The sequence below is a fragment of the Gigantopelta aegis genome, chromosome 4 (assembly GCF_016097555.1).
Source record: "Gigantopelta aegis isolate Gae_Host chromosome 4, Gae_host_genome, whole genome shotgun sequence".
NCBI classification, from domain to species: domain Eukaryota; kingdom Metazoa; phylum Mollusca; class Gastropoda; order Neomphalida; family Peltospiridae; genus Gigantopelta; species Gigantopelta aegis.
In genome coordinates this window covers 46,762,179-46,789,691 of record NC_054702.1, presented here as the reverse complement: position 1 = coordinate 46,789,691, position 27,513 = coordinate 46,762,179, and the positions used below count along the sequence as shown (strand labels likewise).

Below are 27,513 nucleotides of genomic sequence, written 5' to 3'. Positions count from 1 at the left end.
AATTATAGTGCCAGTGATATCGCCTACAAAACCTTTAATGGATGATAAATATTTTTTTTTACAACACTTACCCAAAGATCAATTTAAACGCATTATTTACTGTAAAAAACCCAATATGAAAGTCAATATTCATAAACTATATTTCTTGATCAAACAAAAGTATTTCACAGATGAACTTACAAAATAAAACAATGAGGGCGTAAATCTTGGATTTTGTTTTTTTAAGCTGTGATATATTATAGATTAAGTTCTTCAAAGCAGAAGACATAAAATAGTTTAATGTTTGACAGTTTTATAGTACCTGGCAGTCGGGACACTTAAAGGCACTTGGTTTCTCAGCTTCGGAGTAGCCCAGACATAAAGGATGAAAGCATCTTTCACATGTATCACACATCCAAATTATCCCTTTGTCTTTCTTGTGACAGACACAATACCTTCGTTTTCCTGGTCTTGTGGATGGATATATGAAGGAAGACATTCTTTTCTGAAAATATAAATAATTCAACATAAATTGGAAACTTGTTGGAAATTTATAAGTAAAAACACTACAATTCAAAATATGGTATTAAAATGTTGAATTTAATTTGATAACATTTGTTACATTAGTGCAGACCTTTACTGGGAGTACAAAAATATCAACCAACTGATAAAGAATCCACCTTATACTGTGACGACCCAGGAAAACTGAGTGTCTGGTAAATGGTCAATTTACTAATGAAGGCAAAAGATCATCAACAAATGTTCGACTTCATCGACGTTTATTAATAACAAATAGATTTTAACAGGTTAACAGCTTGCTGAATGCATACTACAGCATATGTATATGTGTACTTTAGTAATTAAATAAGCATTAATACCTATATAATAACACTAAATTATTCCAGGGTTAAATAACTAACAATAAATTATACTTAATGTATTTAACAAGTCAGGTGACCGTAAGAGCTCAAACATCGACCAATACCTTCACTAATTAATTACTTAACTCAACAGACTGAGTTTCTCAAAAATACAAATAATGGATATTGTACCACTTAAAAATCCTCCTACAATTCACTAGAAAAATAATGTAGTCTACTAACAATATCTCAAATTGTTTATGTCACATAATAGTGCACACTTGTAATTAAACTTGCCACATAAATATCCACAATACCCGGGACCTACATGTTTATGTGCTGGGTATTGCTTTCCCTATTCCGTAACTTAATTAATACGTAGTCAAAACCAATTTCTATTTCTTAGTAAATTGTTTTATGGCCTAAAATGAGTCTGGTCCTTCTTTATTATCCTAAAACAGCAGCTAAATCTTTATTATCAAACACTACACCAACCCACCCGATGGGACGAAATATTGACAACTACCCAACTGACCATACTATGACGCAATTATGACCAAACTATGACCACACTATATGACGCGATTGACCAGACTGACAAACATTGGCTGAATTGCTATTTATACCCCCGCCACATTCTACATTTGTCATAATTCTGCTATTGCTGGATTTCCATCTGTTTGCAGAATGTATTCTGTACAATTCAGCTTATCCTGTCGTTGGTTGCAATGGCAGAATTTTTCTGCCCTTTACTGGATTAAGTGCCAATAACACTAAAATTAACTCTTTAAAATAATATATACATTATTTTAGCTAACTATACTTAATTTTACACATTTTATAACCTTTATAAAATATTTCTCGTATTAAAAACACATACATACATAAGCAGCTAAAAATAGCATTCTTTACCTTTGGTTGTCTGCAAATCAGCTGTTTATGACAGAAAGTCATTTCAGAACGAGGCTCTGGCGCCATTTTCGTATAACATACATGTTACGAACCGCTATTGCTAATCTTCGATCTTATTTCCAATTGAAAACCGATAACAACTGTCATAAATACCTCCATTAATGCTAAACAAACTAATATGTCCTATGAATTGCGAGTAATTTCAATTGCCATTAAAATAAATGCAAATAAGAATATAAACAAACGTTCTTATTTGATTCTATTAAAGGTGCATTATCAAATACGAACGTCAACAGTAATGCAGATATTATTTATAAAATACACCACAGGTAATGTCACACATTACCAGATCATTACAATACTACTTTGTTACTCACTTTTTAATACACTACAGTGTAGAATGTACAAGTTACCGTTGATGTCTTTTTCCTCAGCTTGTATTGGGCGACTACAGTAATATCATCATTGACCGGCACTATAAAAAATAACGTTTAGTGATAAAGATTATTCTGAATGGACCTTATATTACAATTGTAATGAACTATACACCAGATATTAAAAAATAATAATGATAATAATAATAGCAATGAACTGGGATTTAAACAAATGTATTATTAAAATACTTAAAGCATTAATATATATTTTTTATTGAAATCAATTACCTTAAATTTGCAAAGATGCAATAATCAAATTTGAAAAGATAAAATAATCTGGAATTACACAAATAAATAAACACATTAATACATACCTAACTTTGACAGCAAATAAGCTGCAACACTTTTTCTGTATTTTGCTATCTCTGCACTGGTCATGGAAAACAACAAACTTCTGCCATCAAAATAGTGTTCAGATAGCTGTAATTAAATTCAGAAGCATACAAATTATAAAATTAATGGATAAAAAATGTGACATGTATAATGTACTTGTTTTTAAACAGATGCTTAATTAAACCTTGAAGAAAAGAATGTGTAATGTAAAAGCTAAGTCAGTTTGCAGCTTCTGTCTTCCAGTTTACTAATGTTACTAATAATGGACTATCCCGAGTTTGTAGCATGGCTTCTAGATTATGGTAGCCCCACTCCCATGGCTAGTGATATTCAATGCTGGGCAAGTAAATAACTACTATTGCCATGCCCAACGGCTAGTGAAAAAAAAGGGAGATCAAATGTTGCAGTTAAGTCTATTTTGTAAATATGAATATCCTGACCCCACCCCAACCCCCAATGTTAAGTGTTTTTAGGTGACATATCTGATTATTATTATTATTTAGTAAAATAATCTTAACTTAAGTAAAGTAGGGCTAGTCAATTTTAAATCGTGGCTAGTACATTTTTAAAATTACTGATCCCATGGCTAGTGGATTTTATAAAACTTCTAGAAGCTCTGTTGTAGCCATTGTAATATCTGTTTGGCTAATATACTGTGCACAATGTGCGTTAATGTTCCTACTCAAAGAACATGAAAAAACACACTGATTGTTTTGATCGAGAAGCAAGTGACGTGATGTTGCAGAGCAAAGGGTCCGACTTGAAATTGAACACTTCATTTGTGTGTATGTTGTGTGCACACAGTGGCAATATTCTTTCTTGTTTGTTACTGGAACACTAAATCATAACCTTGCTGTCACATTCTTTACAACATTTCAACAAAAGTTATTGGATGTTTAATCAGGAGCATGCCACGTCGGATTCGTGCATGCTTGTCGATCTGCCAATATTGAAAACGTCAAATTGACAAGCACCACCCCTGTTGCCTATCTGTGTTTCCTCCGGATCTACATCACTATCTTGGCTATAATCTTTAATGCCAATCCCCAGATGAGTGCTTGTGTTTTACTATTAACTAATATTGCAATAAAAAATTAATACATCTCTGTTATATTATTATATTTAAATATCCCCTACTTATTTTGAACATTATATATAACTTACTTATATTTTCTTGCTTAGAATATAAATATTTTTTATGCCTAAACCTGTAAGTATTTATTAATATAGTGCTTTAATTTTCAAAATGTCTCTTAGGTTTTATTACCCAGTTGTAAACATAATAATTCACTATTTTAATGGCCACCAATTCAGGATAATCTCTTTAACTTAAGGCAAGAATTTTAGCCTATTTTGAACAATAATAAATATAAACTAGCCATTGAACACCAATGGATAATAATGTTGATACGTAACATTGTATTTGCTTACCTTTAGGACATAAAGTCCACAAGACTGACTCTCCATTTGTTTGGCATGTTCAGGTGATTCAACTACCCACGTACAGATTGGAGGTTCATCTAGATCTGCACTTACTCTTCTCCTCAGGAACTAGCTAAATATGCAATAAATAATGACAAATTATAAGCATCAAATAAGTAAACAAATTAATTTATGTATCACCAGAATGTGAAATGAATATTTGCTCGAATTCTGAATGCTTCCGATGTATTTTTATGCATTATGATCCTGTAATATTACAGGCCCTAATCTAGAATTTAAAATGTAGGAGAAGTGACTTCTCCCTTCCCTGAAGAATGGGGAGAAGCTTGATAAAAATAAACAAAGTGAACATTTATCTGTACATTTCGCCATGTTCCATGTTAATTCTGAGAAATCCAGAATTATAAACGAGGTACTAATTGTAATATTTTGATATAAAATACTACTACTTCCAGTAATAAAATTTAAACAAAACAGTTGTATGTTTCGTTAATAATATGTCAATATGTTAAAATGAAATAATTAGTACTTTCTGACCTTACTGGGTTTAGCTATGGGTGAGCAAACCATTTTGCCAAATTATCTTTTAAAAATGCAAATCCAGTTATTTTACCCAAGTATCACATGAATTTGTTTTGCCAAATAAAAAATAAAAATTGCCAGTTGTTCCTAAAATTTGCAATTGGTGAATGGCAGAACTAGCCCTGCTTACTGAAAGGAATGTGAATAATTAGTAAATTGAAGATGATATTAGTAACAATGTTTTGCTATAAAATGTTAACGTAAACAAATTTGTAATGAACCATGCAATGAAAACATGGTTACTTTTGTAGTTTTATTGGATAGTCACCTAATCACATTCTATTTATTGTACAAGTTTATAAATACATATATGAAAAGATATATGAAAAGATAATGTGAAGTTTTGTTTTATTACATATATTTTATATGTTCAGTTTAATAAAATAGTATTTTTAAATACATTTTACATATGTACCAAATTCATACAAACTGTTCCAGCAAAACAACTGTTCAGCTTTCCTGCTTTTGTTTTGTGGTATTAAGTAAACATCACTGGGGCTCGAAATAGCTACAAATATCCAATAAAACACTCACAATTCTCCATATAGTCTATCGTGACACCAAACTAGGAGAGGTATGGGTTTTATTTGGTGTATGTTGGTGGTGTTTTGTTATTGCATTATAATATCATTAGTCTAGCAAATGATGAAGTGGCTTTTTAAACAGGAACACCCCTATGCAGTTCCAATCCTTATTTAAAACAAAATTACTACATGGCCAAAACATCTTTATTGCTATTAATAATATTTTGTCAATATATCTGTACATTTCATTTGAAGGGAAGACCCTGTATACTATAACATTGTTAATAATATATTGTTCTATAGACTGGCAGACTAATCGAAATTCTGGTAGGCTAGTAAAATGTAGTTGGTTCTGGTCCGGCGGGCTAGTTAAATATTTTCCATTTCTGCAAATCTGTATACATGTACATAGTAAAAAAAGCCTAAATGCTACATTTAAACATAACCTCTCTTACTGCTTTTATCATAAGTGTATAGTTAATAAGTTATTCAGTGCTTTTGTTAGAAATTATTGCTGGTTTAGACAAAAACAAAAAAGGAACAAAAAGTTATCTTTCAACATAATCCAAAAACAGGGACTTACTACCAATTACGAAGTAGCTTTTGTTCTGAGCCTATTGTCTCACCAAGAGGATTGAAATATAAAATCTTTTTCCTCTTTGGTAAAATAATCTGCAGAAAGGAAATTCCAAATCATATTACAAAATAGCTACATGCATACCCACACAGTATATACGCACAGTGAATGTACAAAACACATTATACAGACTGACACATGTATATACATATATGCATAGTGTTCATACAAACACGAGATGATCCAAGAGTTCTTGATCTAACCAGGTCCATGTGCATGACACACCATGACACACATGCATCACCCAGTACACAGCCAATAAAGTAGGCATATCACCAGAAAGAATTCAAAACATCCCAAACAATGTGCCATCCTTGACAGATGTTACACAAAAAAGATTCTATTCCATTAGGACAATGCAACTGCTCACACGTTTGTGATTCTCATGGTTGTATTGCATGACCCGCTTATCAATCACCCACCATATTCCCAAGATCTTGCACCATCCAACTTCCATCTACTTTCTAACATGAAAAAGGAATTAGCTGGCAGGCATTATGCGACTTATACTGATGTTATTTCCACCTTTGGAGTTTTTTCACCTGCAGGAAGAATCTTGCTTCATCAGAGTGTTCTAGGCACTGCAGCACCAATGAAAAAAGTGTGTGGACCTCCAAGAAGACTACCTTGTGAAATAAAAAGACAGGGCAAGTCCATACTAGTTAGGCAGAGAATGTTTTGATCACCATTCAAACTAGAGACACTAATGTTTCATAAAAAATGGAATACATACCATCAGTGTCCAGTGGTTTCCATTCTCATTGATTGCACCAATAATGTGTTCATAGCTGTAAACATCCACCTATTTATACAAAAGACATGTTTAATTCTAAGCCATGAACGTTTATTCAAACTGATGATACTTGAACTTGACAACTCTAATTAACATACATTCAAAAGGTAAAAACATTCACTACAAATAGCAGGAATTTCATATTGAGATTTAAAAGCAAAAGTTTGAGCCCAATTTACGAAGCCTGTTTATGTTAAACACAGATGTTTAAGCACTGTAAATATATGTAGTTACATGTAAATTTGGCCCAATATGTATGCTTAATGTATGTTTATGAAATAACGTACATTATTGTATAACATTTTATTTCAATATTGAATGAGATACCTTTTTTAAAGGTAGTATGTTTATGTTCTACTATTTAAAACACCTTCATGAAAATCTTCAGCAATAAAATTCTGTTCATTTTAATTCATGAAAAAAGTTTGTTTTATTTAACGATGCCACTAGAGCACATTGATTTTAATTCATGAAGTATTGAGTTGATCCAATTACTAAGACATGTTTTGATAAGTTGCATCCTGCCATTCATGTGATTGTACACAAGTTACTACATTTTAGTAAACAAATGAAACCAACTAAAATGATGATTATACGGATACAGCCCTAGACAATACATAGACAGAACCACATACCAGTTGTTTTGCCATGTTATTTATTGCCCCGGGTTTATATTGCACAAGCATATTATACCCCGAGGCTGTGCAGCGATCTAGTGGTATAAATCATGCACACTATAAACTTGTGCAGAACAATTTCTACCAATAATTATCAGTGTAATACATGATCCATACCCATATTGTTACTGATCATAAGCCATGGCTCTCTCCAGTTTGTTTTAATGATTTACATTTACACCATAATTCAATCATTCAGCTACACAAAGATATGAGTGTGCATATTTAATTTTAATATGTTTTGACATCGTCTTTCATAAATGTGATTCTTCCATAGATATCTACACCATTTTTATGAATATTGTTTCGGATTTTTATATTAATGTTGATTATCTTATAGCCTTAAATAAATACTCAACAGCCGTAAACACAAAATTGCATATTTGTAAATTATTTACAGTAGTAAATTTATTACACATGTACTGACCTCATCTGACAGCCATGTCTGCAAACACTGAATCGACGTATCAGTTAAAATGTACTGTCCAATTTTGCCCAAAGGACTCCCATTCGTCAATGCTCTGTCCCAAATCTTAAGCACATCTACAAAATTAATTTTAAAATGTAACAGCCATTAGTAATAAAAAGACATGAACATGCAACAGAACTAAAACAAGAGGCCTAACGGCCTAAAGAAACCTGCTATTAATTTTCAATTAATTAAGTACTAGATAATTAATTAATTTGTAAATACCATCTAATGTGAAATTTTAATATTTCTCTATTACTTTGTGAAGACTGCCAGAGATTCACAGTACCAAGTTTTAGAACTATCCAATCAAAACTCTACACGACTTACATTTTTAATGTTAAATTTTTATTTAAACATTTTTAAAAATTCAAATTTAATCCAAATTAATACTGCTTTGACACACACACACACAGACACACACAACACACAGTGACAGTCCCGTATTTCTTAAATTTTAGAAAGTGCTTCTTTTTGTACACTACTGAATTGCTTAGATGGACTTCTTTTCACTTTCTATTTTTGTTCAAGAGAATGTGCTGCTTCAACAAAAGGACATGTTTTCTCCAAGTCTTTGTTGAAGACTTAAAACCTCAAAGTGTGAGACTGATATGGACTGTATGGCCCCCAATTTTTTTTAAAAAGGATTTATTTTGGGTACGTAATTTTACCGTAGAATTATTTTTGGGTACATAATTTTACCCTTTAACCCTGCTGGCAGAAACACTGCTTAATAGCTTGTGAAAACTGCTCTAGAGAATCACAATACCAAGTTTCAGAACAATCCAATCAAAAGTCCTGCAGAAAATGGACTTTGAAACTTTCAATTTAAAAAAACCAAAACCTTCCTAAATATATGTCTGTTAATTTCGGAGGGTGACTCAGAGGATACTTGTACCTTGTTTTAGAACAATGCAATCAAAACTGTAGAAGATAGGCTTCAAATGGATGGATGGACTACAGACAAACTGTTATATAAAAAAAGCTCTGCTGATGTACATTGTATGTCACAGTGGAGGTAAAAAGTAAAAAAAAAAAAAAAGAAAAAAAAAAAGAATCCATTTTCAGTTTATAACATATTATAAATTTGTCATGGTACTTCAGTGGATAATATCTACAGTGAATTTGCATGTCATTTTTGCAAAAGATTGTGATTTGTTCAGGCTATTTGTATATTACAATCCATGCAACTGTCTTTGTAGCAACCGACACTTGTCGTCTAACAAAAAATTATGTGCCTGACCAAGTCATGAAATAACAGTTATGTATTACAATTATTCATATAAAAAAAAGTATTTTATTTGTAGAAAACCAACCTTTTTCACAACTTTTCAAATTGCTGTCTTCTGAATGTACATGTAGTCCTTCTTCGACCCTGTTGTCTGCCATTTCCTGGTATATTTCAGTCAGATTTGTTACGGTCTTCTCAAGCATGGCTTCTTTGACACTATCGATCGCACTCTTCCTTTTCATATCCAGTTTCATGTGCAACATTTTCTTTTTCTTAGCTCTTTGGAATACATTCCTGACTGGCAAGCCAGCAAGTGTGGGTGTCAGTTTATCAGCTTGTTCATCAATTTCCATAAGTTTGTTTTTTATTATGCACAGATCCTCACTTGGCGAAATGCAATAGAGTCTGGATGTAATACATTTTAATAACTCAAAACAGTCTCTTCTGATTTGAAATTCAGACTTGTCTTGATAAATGTCATCTGGCAATAGGTTGATTTGTTGTTGAGTTTCTTCTAGGATTTGTGTTTCTGCAATTCCCTTTGCCTTGTTTATGATGTCTTTGTCCAAACAAAGTGTTGGCTGTTCTTTATATCCTTCTGGAAGGAAATCCCATCCATGATCAGGATACTTTGTGAAGACTGCTAGGAGATGTTTACATGGCCAGTGATACTTCTTCCAGTCCATACATGAACAGGATGGCATTTGTTCACCAAATTCAATCCTGTGGGTATTTCTAGAAGCTGGATTTGATACAACAAATCCAGCACCATTAGAAGAAATTGAGTCATCTCCTATTTCTGGAATAGTAGGTGGCATCCTTTTAAGGCAGTGATCCAGAAATAGTCTTGGGCGATTTTTTAGGAAACTTGGAATACCATCATCATACTTGCAGTATTCATTCATACATATCACGTTCAGTCTGATGTATCTTTAGAAAAGAAAAAGAAAACACCCAATAATTTAATTACCAAGAAAAAATGAAAAGAAAAATGAGATATACTAATATGAAAATTAATAAAACTTTACAGCTCTGACACACATCTTAAAAGTAATGTGCTTCTCTAAAAATAGTGACTCAATAATAATAATAATAGTATTTTATAGTTCCACAGAAAATAAACCACGTGTTTTAGCACCTTTGAAAAAGAAAACAGTTTACCAAATTTAGTCTTGGACAATTAGATTAGGTATTCTAGTCACTCAATATTTTAAAGAGATATTTAGTTCTCAGATCAGTTTAGGCCTACAATAGACATATAATAGGAAATGGAATTAATATTTAATTACAAAAGGTAAAGAGTACAATGTTTAGGCATGTAATTTTTATATCTATTTGTGTGGACATTTATATCAATGTATCAAAGACATTTATAAAATTAAAATTAAAACTTTCCGCATTTATATGATTTCCTCAATTCTCATTGGATGACGTCAAAGAAAAACTGAATGTTATCCTTCGATAAACCTCAGAAAATGACGTCATTACGCCAGCTGGGACATCATTATGTAAAACAGGTCATGGAAAGGACGCTAGAAGCTGATTTATGTGTATTTTAACTAAATATTGTGTTTCCAGGCGCTTGTGCATACATTTTAGAAGAGGAGGGGGCTAAACTGTGGCTAGCGAAATTTATTAGGGGATCAGACATGCTTCCCTGGAAGAAAAGTATTGAAAAAAAAGGAGAACATTTGCTTGATCAAGGGGAGGATTTGACTGCCGTAACCCACCCTCTACACAAGCTCCTGTCTTTATAATTATATAAAATCCAGGGCTAGCTCTGGGTGAGCAAACTTACAGAAATTGTCAGTTATTTTCTAAAAAAATGTCCATTATTCCCTGAAATCCGTTTGTCATTTTAAATTTTGTTTATCAATGTGCAACTGTCACAAACTGCATAAAATTGCGTAGTGTACGATTTTAAACTAAACACCTCAGAAAATGAAGTCATTACGTCAAATGGGAAGTCATTACGTAAGCAGATCATGGGAAGACCATTAGAAATTGATTTATGAATTATGTGTAGTTTTAACTAAATAAGTTGTGCAGTTTGTAATTATAAGAATTGTTTGTCATTTTATACAATTTGTGACTGTTATACATCGATAAATTTCCACAGAATGACAAACAATTCTTATGGGTATATTTCAACCCAAATCTTTTTCTACAAGTGTACATGACTTAAACATTTGGACCACATTCCATGAAGCAATCTTAGCACTAAGATCACTGCATGGAACAGGGCCCTGGACGATTAATAACTATCACTGTTATTTAAATCTACAATCTTTAACATATATCTCACCTTTGTTCAATATCAGGTGTGAATGTTTTTACCAGCACAGATAATGCAGATGACAATGTTTTCCCCAAACTAAACTGCCGTAGATAATTCTCCTTCAGCAGCTTATGCTGGTTTTCCAAACCATTTGTTGTATTCACACGGATGTTAAATATATTCTTTCTGAAGCAATATACCCATCTCTGAATAACAAAAACGTTTCAGTTAAATATCAGAACAACTAGAAAAATTATTTAACAGATCAAGTATATGTTAATACTAATAAGTAGAAAATATTTTGTAAACGTGGATCATTTTCGCCAGCAACAGAATATAAAAACAGCATCTGGAATTCAAAGACTTGCAATTAGCAAGGTAACCACCCACAAAACTGACCAAATCAAATAATGAAAATGGCTGACTGCATAAACACTTAAAAAATAGTAGAAATATGAAAGGAGGAAGGAAGGAAATGTTTTATTTAACGATGCACCCAACAAATTTTATTGACGGTTATATGGTGTCAAACATATGGTGTCAGACCACACAGATATTGAGGGAGGAAACCCACTGTCGCCACTTCATGGACTACACTTTTCGATTAGCAGCAAGGGATTTTTTATATGCACCATCCCATAAACAGGATAGCATATACCACGGCCTTTGATGTACCACTCGTGGTGCACTGGCAGGCCTGCTAAGAATGAAAATGTCCTGCTGGAAATAAAGACAGTACAGGGTGAGTGGAGGGTTTGAAACAGTGTGTGGAAAATTATTACCTCTGAGATGTATTTTAGAGCATTATAACATTAAAATGTAACAGAATCACAAGCTCAGCCTCAGGTAAGTAGAAGATGTGATGATTGTATATACATCTGTGTCTTGATAAATGACCTGCAATTTAATTTTTATTTTTAGCAGGTGAATTTTTATCAGGTCTAAAAAATGGATTGCTTTTCACAGGCCGCTATTTCAAACCCTGGAATGATCATAAATGTCTTGGCTATATGAATATTGCTATTGTAGGCAAGAAAATTAAAATTAAATTTAAATGTTAATAATATCAAAAGGTTATATTGAGCGAAAACATCTTAAATGGCTACATTCACGATAGTCCCTTTAGTAAACAAACAATTATCGATTTAATTTTTAGGTGAAACTAGATTATCATTTCAAAAATAATTATATCATTAAAATTTATATTTTGGCTGAACAGGCAAATTACAAACATACGTAAAAATGTACATACAAAAGGTAAAAATTCAATGCCTAGGTGTTACCGTATGTTCTGCCAACCAATGTTTTGAAATCCAATTTTGGAAAGCCAAATTGTCTTTGAATATGTTGCTTTCCTTCAGATGTTTAACTTCAATTTCATATTCTTCATTAGTCTGTGCATTGGAGATCTTCATTAATCTGAACATTAATAAAATTTCATATATTAAGTACATGTATGTATGTTTAAACAAAACAAACATTAATTTATAACTGGTCTTATATGATAAGCAAAATATAATTTAATGCAGTTTAGTGAAAAGTATGTGGTTTTTTCAAGCAATACAAATACCTGTTACATGCATCAGGTTTGAATCAACCATAGTGAACACACTACAGTTTTGTCAAATTGTACCCAGCCTGCCCCTAAATTTTTTGACAAATGTGAAAAGAAGCGTTTTGTTTCACCCGATCAGAAATCTGATGTATATTATTTGAACTAGTCTGCTTGAAATTTGTGAGAGGTGTAGTATTATAATAGCCATTTTTCTGCAAAACTTTGTCCTTTAAAAACTAACCAAATTATTCCAATTGTTTTCCTCTTTTAAGGGTGAGATGTTGTATTGTTTATAATTGATGAAGCCAGGTAAATAATTATTCTTGACAAAGTGTCACAATAGACAAAAATATACCGTTTAAGAATGTCATCTTTATTTTGGCCAATTCCATTTTTCTTGGACCGTAGCCATCTTTGCCAAGCTTGGTATTTATGGAAATCGCAAAGGTACACATGGGTTCCTGTAACAACATACAATTTACATGTTTAACGAGAAAATAATAGTAGGAGTGATAATATAATACAAAGGAAAGCTGCAACCACAATAAGTAGCAATGTACTTCGCCAAAGACAGCACATACACACATGGAGCCTTTGGTCATGGGGCATTCTTTGTTCTGGAAGGGGAAAAACAGCTAATGGATCCATCAAGGTTACATCCTGCTATGCACACAAGACAAAAGTGGTACTGAAAAAGTATTTTATATTTTCAGCAAATAAGAACTATGAATAGCTAACACCGTATGTGAAATATTATTGCCAAACTTGTAACATATGTGTTTTAATGGTGTTTTTAATTATATTTATTGTTTGCAAAATATTACAATAATTCCTTAACACAGATAATATTTTCCATGATAGAAAATATTATCTGTGTTATGGAATTATTGTAATATTTTGATATTAAGGTAGTTTCTATTTGGTAAATGAAGAGGGTAGGTTGTCGCCCACTGGTAAAGTGCTCGCCTGATGCATGGTCAGTTTAGGATCAATCCCCATTGTGCTTTTTCTTGTTCTAGTTAGTGCACCACCACAACTGGTATATCCAAGGCCTTGGTATGTGTTACCCTGTCTGTTTGATGGTACATATAAAAGATCACTTGCTACTGATAGAAAATATAGTAGATTTTCTCCAATAGCTGATGATTAATAAATTAATGTGTTCTAGTGGTGAGGTAAACAAAATAAATTTAACTCTTGTTAAATGAAATACTAAAGTTACTTTATTTATCAATAGATCAATAAGATATGCAACGTGAAACTGAAAGTAGAATGTACTAGTATCCACCACTTTACAATTTAACATTCTAGGATGTATGCTACCAAATCAAATCCCATAGACGACAATAGTAATATATGTGACTAAAACTCCTACCTGCAGCGTATCAATTGACATAAACACCATAGATATAAATACTACCACCCTTCACCCTTAAAGTGAATTAGAAAAAATTGGGGGTCAAGTTGCTCATTTCTGAGATTACGGGCAGTGTCTATGACTACCCTAGTTCCATACAAAATTCAAGTACTTTTTTTTTTACAGGTACCCCATGTTTCAAGCACAAGGCTGATCATGGAAGTGTCAGTGTACAACTTTTGGACTGACCAGATTTCAGAATAAATGTGGTTGGTACCGTCTACAGTTTTGCAAAGAGTGATACTTTTGATTTCAGCCAAGTGAACTGTTAACACTGTTGTGTTGATGTTTGAGATTGTTGGTCTTCCCCACGACAGAGTTTCTAACAAAACCAATTCAATGCCAAAAATTAAGCTATAAAAATTGAAACTGTCATATTCAAATATTTAAGTATAAACACTGATCATAATTCAAGAATAAAAACTTGCAATATTGAGTTCAAAACGGTAATATTTTTTGTATAATTTTCTAACACCTTTGTAAGCTGATGAATAAAAATTAACTTATGGGTGGAGATATACAGTATACATTGAATTGAATTTCGGTTGAAGTTTGTCCAAACACTCAATTGAAATTCTTTAAAGAGATAATTTTAATAATATATAAATTTAAACAAACATAAAGTTGCACAATGAACAATATTTTCAACAAAAGCCAATACAAATCGATCGTTTTACCTTGAAATATACTTTCCAGTGCTGCTATTTCTCTATGGTCACAATCACACATGAAAAATGCTGGAAACCAGTCTGGGTTCCATTTCTTTATAATAGTTAATGCTTCCTGGATGTTACATTTGGTTTCTTTACCAATCACAAAAGCTCCAACAATCATGTAACCCACATTGCTACAAACACACAAGAAGAACAGAGGTAAATCATATTTTGTGGTTTGATATGTAGCATCCAGTAATGTAATTTCAGCACCATATTTGTTCAACATTTTTCTCTGGAATTCAGACTGGAAGATCCACAGAAAACTTTCCGGATCATGTTCATTTGCTTCATTTGCCTCTGAATTAAAAAAAACAAAAAAAAACAACCCACATAAGTACTGTATAATGTTCTCTATGAATTTGGAATACCTGCAGGAGACATGCATTACTTGATTAGTTCATAGAAATCTACTATATACATATTTAGATATTACAAAAAGGAAGAATCTCAATATACATGCAGGTAATGGTCTGAATTTGAGTGGAAACAAATACATAACATATATAACATTACATTACAGTTTCATCATCACATATTAAACTCTGATACAAAGATACCAATGCTACAGACAAAGAAATTAAATTTAATCACATGCATATTAAAACAATAAGATTAACTTACGCAGCACGATAAAATAACCTATCAGCTGGTTTGTTGGATTTCCAAGCATCTGTAAGTTGCAGTAAGTTCGTTTGATCATCGTCGCTAAATCTGGAAAAAATATAGATTAAAGTTAAAAGTTTGTAGCATATAGTGCATATTAACCAAACATGTACAGTAAACTTGTTGCTTTAAAAATAGGAAATGTAATGGACACAAATTTGTGAATGTTAAAGAGATATTCAAGTAAAATATGAGCCTTATGTGTTGGAAAGATCTGTACGTGGCACCCCAACATAAACAGACATTTTAACCAATGAAGAACACATAATTTTATAATTAATAAAACACCCACAATTATTCCTGGTGTGTCTTTCTGGCTGACCATGCTTGGCTTGAATGTACATCACTTCCAGTAAACAAAGTAACCCACTAATTTAATCAAGGCTTTGATCATTACGACTTAACCACATCATTATCTCAACAGTAAAAGTGATTACAATTAATAAAACAAACTGAATTCCCAGCAGTGTTCTCCCTGGGTGAAAATTAAAGGAGGGCGGCCGTGCGGCACCACGCCCTTTCAAAAAAAAAGGGAAAGCTTGGTTACCATATATCGTTGTGTGTTGGTTGGTTGACTTTGTGGAAAGACATTATTTTGGCTCTCATTATTTGGTAGAAAAAAGTTGATACGAAATACACGATGACTCATTTTGTGAAAGTGCCAAATAAGTGGTTTTTCAGTCGGAGATTGTTGTGTTGATAACAAATAAAATGTTTTCATTGTTCAAATAAAATATAACTTATATTGCATGTATCAAACATACAAATGGATATAGGTATGGGACAAAATAGAGGCTGTTAAAAATACTGTTAAATTACGTTACAGTAACTGTTGTAAGCTATTGAAGTTTTTTGTCAGACTTTGCTTCTTCGTACACACAACGCGACTTGTTTCCTTTGATGTCCAATGTGTAGAATGATGATTATTTTTGTGTGGAAAAAAGTGTACATTTGGAAATAGCAAAGATAGGTGCTGTAAAATATACCTGGGCGCGGAAAAATAAAGAGGTGCGCAGAAAAATAAAGGAGGGTGCCAGAACGTGAAAGGAAGGAGGCAAAATGGAGTAGCGAGAACACTGTTCCAGTTACTTTCCTGTAATAATATTCATTGCAATAAGTCAGAAATAAATTTCAATAATTTTCCTATCCAAAAATAAAGCACCATTCTCAAACAATTTACAAAACAAAGGAACTGTCTAGAGAATGCAACTGTTCCCAGCAACCAAGCAGGGTTTCTGCCAGAGGGTAAAACGGGTATGGTGCCATACCCACATTTTTATTTTTATTTAAAATTTTGACAAAATTAATGACTCTTATCATTACTGTACGATTTTCTAACCCTAACCCTAAACGTAACCCATTTTCTTTCTGGGGGAGGCCCCCCCATACCCCCTGTTGACTGTTGTTGCATTTAATTTCATATCGCCATACCCAAAAATTTCTTTCTAGCAGAAACACTGCCAAGTAAAACCAATTTGGTTCAAATGTTCTTATATACAGATATTTCAAACAGGTGTCTCCAAATAAATCTTTACCGTGAAGCTGTAACAGCCTGGTGGAGATGATTGCGTATATCCTTTTTAGTGGCATAAAACCGCCTGTTGCTCTTTTGGATGTTGAGGTCACAGAAGTTGCTAATCATATCCTTCTCAACAAAAACTTCAAGTTGTCTCTTGATGTGAGAGACATTCCTGAGGCCATCATCAGCCAGTTCATGTATCTTCTGTATTATAATTGTGTCAAGTGGTTGGCGGTACCCTGCATACTAAAAAGGAAAAAATGGTTGGTGGTAGATTTTAACAAGCCAATATATATATATATATATATATATATATATATATATATATATATATATATATATATATATATAAGGAGAACACTTGTTACATCTTAAATGTAATCTGTCATTTTAAGATATTGTTTTGCATGCGATTACAATGCACGGCAACATTAAGATTTGTTTTAATTGTGGTACTAAAAATTGATGCCAACTAAATGAAAATATCTGGAAATATGATGGGCCATTTGAGACTTGAAACATCTGAAAGGTCAAAACATTAGGTGGTTAAGGGAGAACGGTCTCTGCTTTATGTATTACCCTTTTGTAACCAATCAGTTTCCTTTTGGGCTACTGTAGGAAATGTTTAACAACCATAAAATATTGACGAATTCGGTGAGGCCACAAAAATCACAAATATTTCATGATGCTAAATTTAAAGAGACCTACAAGAGACTGTTCTTTCCTCAGTGATTAATTGAACACACAACAATGATGATAACAATAGTTAGTTAGCATGCATATGACTGCAAGTTTATTCTAAAATTAATTGTCTGTTAGTCAACAAATCAACCTTATTTGTTTTAATGTCAGATAAAGTCGACCTCATTAAAGTGAATCCTAAATTAAAATATTTACGGTAAAACGATCACAGGTCAGTGCTTTATATTATTTTATATCACATTTATTGTCATTTATGTGTGGTTTTTTTAAAAGTATCTAATAAAACATTATAAAATCATATAAACATATTTTATTTCCATTAATCATTAGTATAAACTCATTTAGTAATTAGTGACATCGTGTTACACAAGTGTAAAATATACCGGAATACAGTGAGTAACTAAATGTCAAACATATTATTTATTAATAGCACAAACTTTATTTTTTTTACATCTAATTATACATGTTTATAAAAATTAAAATGCACTAAATATTTATATCTACTGTATATATATTGTAATATCAAGAATTGTAAAGTACAGTTGTAACTAAAATATTCTGAACAATTATATTTTACAATATATATCTCTACTCTTTTACATTGTAGAATATTATGTATTGTTAATACACATCTCTCTATAATGTAATATCATGTATTTATATTGTTAATACAGATATCTTTATAATGTACTGTATTTGTATGCATATATGAACCAAGCAATGTATTCATATTATTTGAAGCCTCCTGTAAACCATCTTGTCAAAATCAGAATAGGTATTTTCCTTTTATGCCATTGCATAACGGCCTGAGTGTAATAAAGTTCTGTGAACAGCGAGTAGTGGTTACTTCCGCTGTTCGAATAATTTGTTCTACAGTCGGTGACCTAAACATTGGAGATGATCCCAGAAAAAACATGCAAAATTGATTTATCTTTGTAACAACACTTGCGGATATAGCCTCCTGATAGTGTTTTAAAAACAAAATCATATTGTCATTTGTATATTTTTTATCTTGAATCATGAGTGCGAAACGATAAACATCAAAACATGTCCCCCGGTCCCAGTTGTCTGGTCCCCGGTTTTACATACAAAACAGAAATCTACCCTGGATCATTTCACCTCCTCCTCCCCCAACTTAACAATTTTCGCCTCTTTTTTGAACAGCCAAGAAATTTTAAGCATATCCAATTTTGGTTGTGGTGTAGGCCATACCATAATGAAAAATAATTTTTCTACACATGAACCAAAATAAAGCAAAAACACATGTCTTGTATAGTTCAGAATTAACCGCAATTAATTTGGGTATGAACGGAAAACACTGCATAACCTAGCAGATGTCAGCCATATGTACATGTATTTTGTGACCATATTTTGTGGTTATCATTTATTATGGCCTTGTTATTCTATAACAAAAAACAAAAAAACTTATAAGTAACTTGACTAGGCCTATTCAGTTCGCGGGTTTTGCCGATTGTAAGCATCATTGTGATCATGTAATGATACATAAACTTTTGAAAATATAATTTTTCCATTACAATGGTTTCCCTTTTATAAATAATAATATGATTATCATTATAATTATTATAAATTAGCAGTGGACATCGAATTTTAATTTTAAGTATAAATATATTTACCTTTCACTCCAAGATTTCGACTCTTTATTCTTACGAATTTAGAAATCGTATTAACTTCATGACTGTTTATGAACTCGTTAGCACTGGCATCATCCTGGAACATAATTGTCTACAACTTGTCGATCATGTTAATTTTTTTCGACTGGAGAAGGCCTCAGATTACAGTTATTGGTTGTCCAAAATCCGGAAGTTTCACCGCGCAAGTAGTCTGCTGTTTGACTGTGATTATTTCATGGCAGACAGCTATGAAGTGGCAACTGTTTGACTGAAGTGACAGGGGATAGCATGTAGTTTGTAAACATGTGTAACTTGTTGACATTGAAGACTTGTTTGTGGTAATTCCGGCCCATGCAAAAGTAGTGCTTTTTGTGTAAAATGGGTGTACTCCGGCCTGTTTTAGAGGGTGTGTCTGTTTAAACCAATATCATGAATATGCTGGGAGAAAGGGGTTGTCCTTTTCAGGGTATGTGTCCCCCATGCAGGCAAAGGTACATACAAAACTTCACGGGCCTGCTGATATTAATAAAAATGTTATAGCCACTAAGGCTATATAGAAACATATAGCGAAATTAATTGTGGTCCGAGGCCAGAATTCAAGCGAAGAAATTCGACTACTTTGTGCCATGGGGCGTGGCTTACAAAAAAGGGCGTGGCTTAAAATCGCATTTCGCGAGATGTTACATCCTGCTGGCGGAAAGAGTACCGTATTTTCCCCACCTCTATTTTAAAGAAATATTTCTTGGAATTAGTTTAAGGTTAGGGTTAGGGTTAGCGATAGTTATATACAATATATTTTAAAACAATTTGTTCTGTAAAACCAACATGAAGTTTATATTTCGTAATCCAGTATCACTATGTTTTACCTTTGAAAAATTAGACATTTTGACTATTCTGTATAAAATTTCTTCCACACGGGTGCTTTTGATGGTGCTTTTGGAAGAAATATAGCACAGAAGACAGAATGAGGCATCATGGGACTAAATCTTCGTTTTATTCCGTACACGTTCGGTTCATTCCGTCAAAATACACCCTATGAGATTTATAAGTATTAAAATGCAATTTCACTTGTTGATCCACTGCATGGTCGAGTGGATACAGTGATCGGCTACAGTCCCGATGGTCTGGAGTTCGAATCCAGGCCTAGCACTACATCGTTTGTAGTGTTTAATGCAATACCCAGTTCATATGGTTAATTCAATACCCCAATAGTGGGGAAAATACGGTACTCAAATAGTCTTTGTTAATGTTCACATTTATCAATTGGTATATTCTTTTCAGTACTTCCTGCATCTTCTAGCAGCCACTAAGAAATTATTAATACACTTACACTTAAGTTACAGGCTACAGCATAGGTAAACAAAGGTACTAATGACAATTATCATTTTTATTCGTACATTAATATAGTATTACACATAGTAGATGCATTACAGTTTTGTCTTCAATCTTAGGTGCATTAAATTAGTAGCATTACAGTCTCTACGTTAAAAACTAACACATTCATGTGAATGTTTACCGACATGTTTGATTTTTAAAAAAATTTATTAATGGATTATGCTAAATTTAGTAGAAACCTCTGGATTTCCTAAGTACTGGTACGGTATACATACCCATTTCAACATTCCAATTTTTTAAATCTACTTTTCAAACAGATTAAAATTACGATTTTACAACGCTGAGCAAACAACAGTAATCCCCATGTTAAATGATGTTTCCATCTATACTAAAAGTCGATACAAATCCCTGCTATTGATTTTTAAGTGTAACATTAAGTGTATAACTAAAATATATAAATAAATCCCTGTCAACCTTCCCAGTTTTTTTAATATATTTTTTTAACTTGGGCTAAAATTCTTATTTTATAATGCCAAGCATACGAAAAGTCACCCGCATCTTTCCATCTATACTAAAGTCGATGGGAACCACTGCTATTGGTTTCTAAGTATCACACTAAGTGTACAACTAGAATATGTATACAAATCCCTGTCAACCTTCCCAGTTTTTTAAATATATTTTTTTAACTTGGGCTAAAATTACAATTTTACAGTGCCGAGCATACGAAAAGTCACACCCATGTTGCAATCTATACTAAAGTCGATGGAAACCACTACTATTAGTTTCTAAGTATCACACTAAGTGTATAACTAGAATATGTAAACAAATCCCTGTCAACCTTCCCAGTTTTTTAAATATATTTTTTTAACTTAGGCTAAAATTACAATTTTACAGTGCCGAGCATACGAAAAGTCACACCCATGTTGCAATCTATACTAAAGTCGATGGAAACCACTACTATTAGTTTCTAAGTATCACACTAAGTGTATAACTGGAATATGTAAACAAATCCCTGTCAACCTTCCCAGTTTTTCTAATATATGTTTTTAACTTAGGCTAAAATTCCGATTTTACAATGTCGAGGATATCAAAAGTCACCCCTATGTTGCCATCAATACTAAAGTCGATGGAAATCACTGCTATTGATTTCTATGTATCACACTAAGTGTATAACTGGCATATGTAAACAAATCCCTGTCAACCTTCCCAGTTTATTTTATATATTTTTTTAACTTGGGATAAAATTCCAATTTTACAATGCCGAGCATACGAAAAGTTACCCCCATGTTGCCATCTATACTAAAGTCAATGGAAACCACTGCTATTGGTTTCTAAGTATCACACTAAGTGTGTAACTGGAATATGTAAACAAATCCCTGTCAACCTTCCCAGTTTTTCTAATATATTTTTGTAACTTGGGCTAAAATTCTGATTTTACAATGCCGAGGATATCAAAAGTAACCCCCATCTTTCCATCTATACTAAAGTCGATGGAAACCACTGCTATTGGTTTCTAAGTATCACACTAAGTGTATAACTAGAATATGTAAACAAATCCCTGTCAACCTTCCCAGTTGTTTATATATATTTTTTTAACTTGGGCTAAAATTCCGATTTTACAATGCAGAGCATACGAAAAGTAACCCCCATCTTTCCATCTATACTAAAGTTGATGGAAACCACTGCTATTGGTTTCTAAGTATCACACTAAGTGTATAACTAGAATATGTAAACAAATCCCTGTCAACCTTCCCAGTTTTTTATATTTTTTTTTTTAACTTGGGCTAAAATTCCGATTTTACAATGCCGAGCATACGAAGTCACCCGCATCTTTCCATCTATACTAAAGTCGATGGAAACCACTGCTATTGGTTTCTAAGTATCACACTAAGTGTACAACTAGAATATGTAAACAAATCCCTGTCAACCTTCCCAGTTTTTTAAATATATTTTTTTAACTTAGGCTAAAATTCCAATTTTACAGTGCCGAGCATACGAAAAGTCACACCCATGTTGCAATCTATACTAAAGTCGATGGAAACCACTACTATTAGTTTCTAAGTATCACACTAAGTGTATAACTGGAATATGTAAACAAATCCCTGTCAACCTTCCCAGTTTTTCTAATATATGTTTTTAACTTGGGCTAAAATTCCGATTTTACAATGCCGAGGATATCAAAAGTCACTCCTATGTTGCCATCTATACTAAAGTCGATGGAAATCACTGCTATTGGTTTCTATGTATCACACTAAGTGTATAAGTGGAATATGTAAACAAATCCCTGTCAACCTTCCCAGTTTGTTTTATATATTTTTTTAACTTGGGCTAAAATTCCGATTTTACAATGCCGAGCATACGAAGTCACCCGCATCTTTCCATCTATACTAAAGTCGATGGAAACCACTGCTATTGGTTTCTAAGTATCACACTAAGTGTACAACTAGAATATGTAAACAAATCCCTGTCAACCTTCCCAGTTTTTTAAATATATTTTTTTAACTTAGGCTAAAATTCCAATTTTACAGTGCCGAGCATACGAAAAGTCACACCCATGTTGCAATCTATACTAAAGTCGATGGAAACCACTACTATTAGTTTCTAAGTATCACACTAAGTGTATAACTGGAATATGTAAACAAATCCCTGTCAACCTTCCCAGTTTTTCTAATATATGTTTTTAACTTGGGCTAAAATTCCGATTTTACAATGCCGAGGATATCAAAAGTCACTCCTATGTTGCCATCTATACTAAAGTCGATGGAAATCACTGCTATTGGTTTCTATGTATCACACTAAGTGTATAAGTGGAATATGTAAACAAATCCCTGTCAACCTTCCCAGTTTGTTTTATATATTTTTTTAACTTAGGCTAAAATTCTGATTTTACAATGCAGAGCATACGAAAAGTAACCCCCATCTTTCCATCTATACTAAAGTCGATGGAAACCACTGCTATTGGTTTCTAAGTATCACACTAAGTGTATAACTGGAATATGTAAACAAATCCCTGTCAACCTTCCCAGTTTTTCTAATATATGTTTTTAACTTTGGCTAAAATTCCGATTTTACAATGCCGAGGATATCAAAAGTCACCCCTATGTTGCCATCTATACTAAAGTCGATGGAAACCACTGCTATTGGTTTCTAAGTATCACACTAAGTGTATAACTGGAATATGTAAACAAATCCCTGTCAACCTTCCCAGTTTATTTTATATATTTTTTTAACTTGGGATAAAATTCAAATTTTACAATGCCGAGCATACGAAAAGTTACCTCCATGTTGTCATCTATACTAAAGTCGATGGAAACCACTGCTATTGGTTTCTAAGTATCACACTAAGTGTGTAACTGGAATATGTAAACAAATCCCTGTCAACCTTCCCAGTTTTTTTTATAGTTTTTTTTAATTTGGGCTAAAATTCCGATTTTACAATGCCGAGGATATCAAAAGTCACCCGCATGTTTCCATCTATACTAAAGTCGATTGAAACCACTGCTATTAGTTTCTAAGTATCACACTAAGTGTATAACTGGAATATGTAAACAAATCCCTGTCAACCTTCCCAGTTTTTTTTATATATTTTTTTTAACTTGGGCTAAAAGTCGATGAAAACCACCGCTATTGTTAATTGTGTCATTGTTTTTTAGCAATGTATTCAAGCAGCGATAATGAAGAACCAGTTGAAAGGTATAATAAGTTCAAAGGAGAGAGGTGTGTTCGAAAGTTGGTGTGGATAATTGGCTCCAGCTTGATTGCTAGAGCCGAATCACATTTTTGCTCTACCATGATTCCCAATGTCAAGTGTTAAATGGTTAGGGTTACCTGGGATGAAGATGCAACATGTTGAAAGACATATCAAATGGGTCCTTTCATCTTCATCCCAGGACCCTGATTTAATAATTTTTCATGTTGGTGCAAACAACATTGGCCAAGAATCTATAAGAAACCTCATTATCAGAGTTTATGATACAATTGCCAGTGTTAAAGCAATTGAAAGGCTTTCAAATTGCAAGCTGGTATGGAGTAGGCCCCTGCCACGTTTACATTGGCAGAGGTGTCAAAATTATCGTCAGCAACAGTGTGTAATGATGTGTCAGCGCCTGAACCGTGCTGGCAGATCTGCTGTTTTAAGGTGTGGTGGTGGATACATTGATCATCCACAATTCTTCAAAAACAGCAGACAAATACAAAGATCATTCTACTGTGACTGAGTACACCTAAATCAGAAAGGAAACAGCTTGTTTGTTTCAGACTTCTGTGATGGCATTAAACTAATATTACAGTGAAAACCCTCTAAACTGAATATCTTTGGGTTTTGGATGAATTCCAGTTTATAGTGAGTCCGGTTTTGAGGGGTTTCACTGTATAATCTTTTGTTATGACTTACATGAAACTTCCATCTCTTACAAGAAGACTAAAAATAATATTAGTCCATTCTAAATTATAAGAAAAAGTTTCCAAAACATTGGAACTGATTACTTGGGTGTTGTATAAAAAAATATTTTATATAGTGCTAAATATATCAATAATTGTGATTGATTGGTATTGTTTGTAAATGTTATATTTTGAAAGCTCTATTTTCTTTTTGATGGCGAAAAAGAAATCTTTTCTAAAGCCAATTTTTGTCATCCTACATAATATATTACTCATTACAAGTTAAGGATCAGTTAATAACAACACACACACACACTCTCACAGACACACACATACTCTCACAGACACACACACACGCTCACAGACACACACACTCTCACAGACACACACATACTCTCACAGACACACACACACTCACAGACACACACACAGACACACACACTCACAGACACACACATACTCTCACAGACACACACACACTCTCACAGACACACACACACACTCTCACAGACACACACACACACTCTCACAGACACACACACACTCACAGACACACATACTCTCACAGACACACACACTCTCACAGACACACATACTCTCAGACACACACACTCTCACAGACACACACATACTCTCACAGACACACACACTCTCACAGACACACACTTTACCAAATACATCCACAAATATTATTTTTATAGATTTTGATGAACATGAAATACAAAGTATTGGGGGTTTTTTGGGGGGGGGTTAAAAATAATTATAAGATCATCAGGATTTTTTCTGCATTTGATTATTAGGCACAGTGAAAATTCTGTTGCATGCAATATAATGATATTAAGGTTAAATGCACTTGCATATGAAATATATTTACAGGAACCCTCTTTATTCAGCAGCTATAAGGTTCCAACTGATTATAAGTGCAATACTTATTAATTGTTTTTTAGACTATTCATGTCAGCTTTGTAAATCTGCATGGCAGAAATAATTTTTGTTTGTGTAGTTTTATCTTGTAATAACAAAGGTACTGAAACCTTCATTGAAGGTTCAGCCTAAAATACAAGCTGGTGTCCTATACTGTCTCACTACTACGCTTCAATTTGAAGTATGCATATACAGTGTGACAACTATTCCTGTACATGTCTGATATATATTAATTATGTTTTTGTGGAACAAAAACTTTTTAAGTTCTTTGCTTAAAAATTTACAAAATATATGCCTTACCCTTTATTGTGTTTGCCTGTAAACCATTTACATTTTAGCACAATTACATTAAAATTCATGATGTATTATAAGTATTTTACATTTTAGCACAATTATTATAAATTATTCAGGAAGAATTAACTTTTTGGAAATAATAGATGCAGTTGAATATTTTTGGAAGATCTAAGTTTTGGTTGGGTAATGTACCATTGCTGAAAGGTAGAAATGAATGTGTTGATTTATGTAATAATTATTCATAATTGATAATAAAGTCTTCCCTGAGTTTTCAACCATTTCTCTGTACAACATAAATAGTCACTGATGGTATTTGAACACTAGACACAAACTGTTCAAAACAATAATTTTGGTAGCATTTATAAAATCTGCATCTGGCTTCTTTTTTGAAATTGGTTTCTTGTTTTTTTTCTCTCAATTAAACTGAAACCAAAAATGCAAGTTTTTACCGGCTAGCTACGCGACAAGAACTGCACTAATGGAAGGGTAGCCTAAATCTTTTGACTTGTGAATCGCAATTTCCTTAAATTTGTAATACATTACGTTGTTGACATAAATGTGGTTCAACAGTTTATAACGTAAATAGTAGATGAAGTAAGCATACATATGATCTTGTTGTAAAGCAGCATAATGCACATGTATACTACTCATAACAAGTTATGGGTCATATAATTTAATGTCAGTTTTGCAAACAGTTTGTTGATCAATGAAAAATCATATCATCAATGTTTGGTCAATTCTGTGTAACAAGTGCATGCAAATCAGCACTGGAGACATGGGGAAAATGTTAAGACTACTGAGTACACAGAAGTCAAAAGCCAAAGTCCCACACGTCACCACCAATTCAGTAACGAGTGAAACCACTTCTCAATGGTCAACAGTGTTATCAAACACCAAAAGAAATGCTGGTATATAGCCTGCCACTCTACCTAGAGGAATTGTGGTCTTAGAAAAGGATACTAGGGTTAATTTGCTGAAGTGATGGAAGGACCAAAGTCTGCAAAATGTCATCACTATGCCTGATACCTGTCATGTTTCCATGTATGTTGTAAAAAGGAGTCCTGTAGTGCACAGAAATCCCACCCCACACCATCAATGTGACACTGTTTGGTGATGACATCTGCATATTTCTAATCTGTACCACAACAGTAATGTATTCTGACATTGTTAGTACAGGACAAAACTAGACTTGTCTGTGATTTGTAGCCTCCGCCAATCATCACAT

At 32.9% G+C, this 27,513-nt stretch overlaps 1 protein-coding gene across 1 annotated transcript in view; it reads right to left on the bottom strand.

The window, feature by feature from the left end:
• Window positions 1–2,128: 2,128 nt before the first annotated feature.
• Window positions 2,129–27,513, bottom strand: part of LOC121369862 — a 27,736-nt gene continuing 2,351 nt past the window's right edge. Inside the window, exons 3-15 of the mRNA XM_041494938.1 lie at window positions 17,039–17,268; window positions 16,490–16,596; window positions 15,462–15,551; window positions 14,802–15,137; window positions 13,063–13,168; window positions 12,436–12,571; window positions 11,180–11,358; window positions 8,960–9,804; window positions 7,602–7,717; window positions 6,438–6,506; window positions 3,950–4,073; window positions 2,500–2,605; window positions 2,129–2,226 (exon numbers count right to left, since the gene is read on the bottom strand). Of these exons, the coding sequence (XP_041350872.1) occupies window positions 4,035–4,073; window positions 6,438–6,506; window positions 7,602–7,717; window positions 8,960–9,804; window positions 11,180–11,358; window positions 12,436–12,571; window positions 13,063–13,168; window positions 14,802–15,137; window positions 15,462–15,551; window positions 16,490–16,596; window positions 17,039–17,268 (2,253 nt within the window). The 3' untranslated portion in view covers window positions 2,129–2,226; window positions 2,500–2,605; window positions 3,950–4,034. The remainder of the gene's footprint in view (window positions 2,227–2,499; window positions 2,606–3,949; window positions 4,074–6,437; window positions 6,507–7,601; window positions 7,718–8,959; window positions 9,805–11,179; window positions 11,359–12,435; window positions 12,572–13,062; window positions 13,169–14,801; window positions 15,138–15,461; window positions 15,552–16,489; window positions 16,597–17,038; window positions 17,269–27,513) is intronic.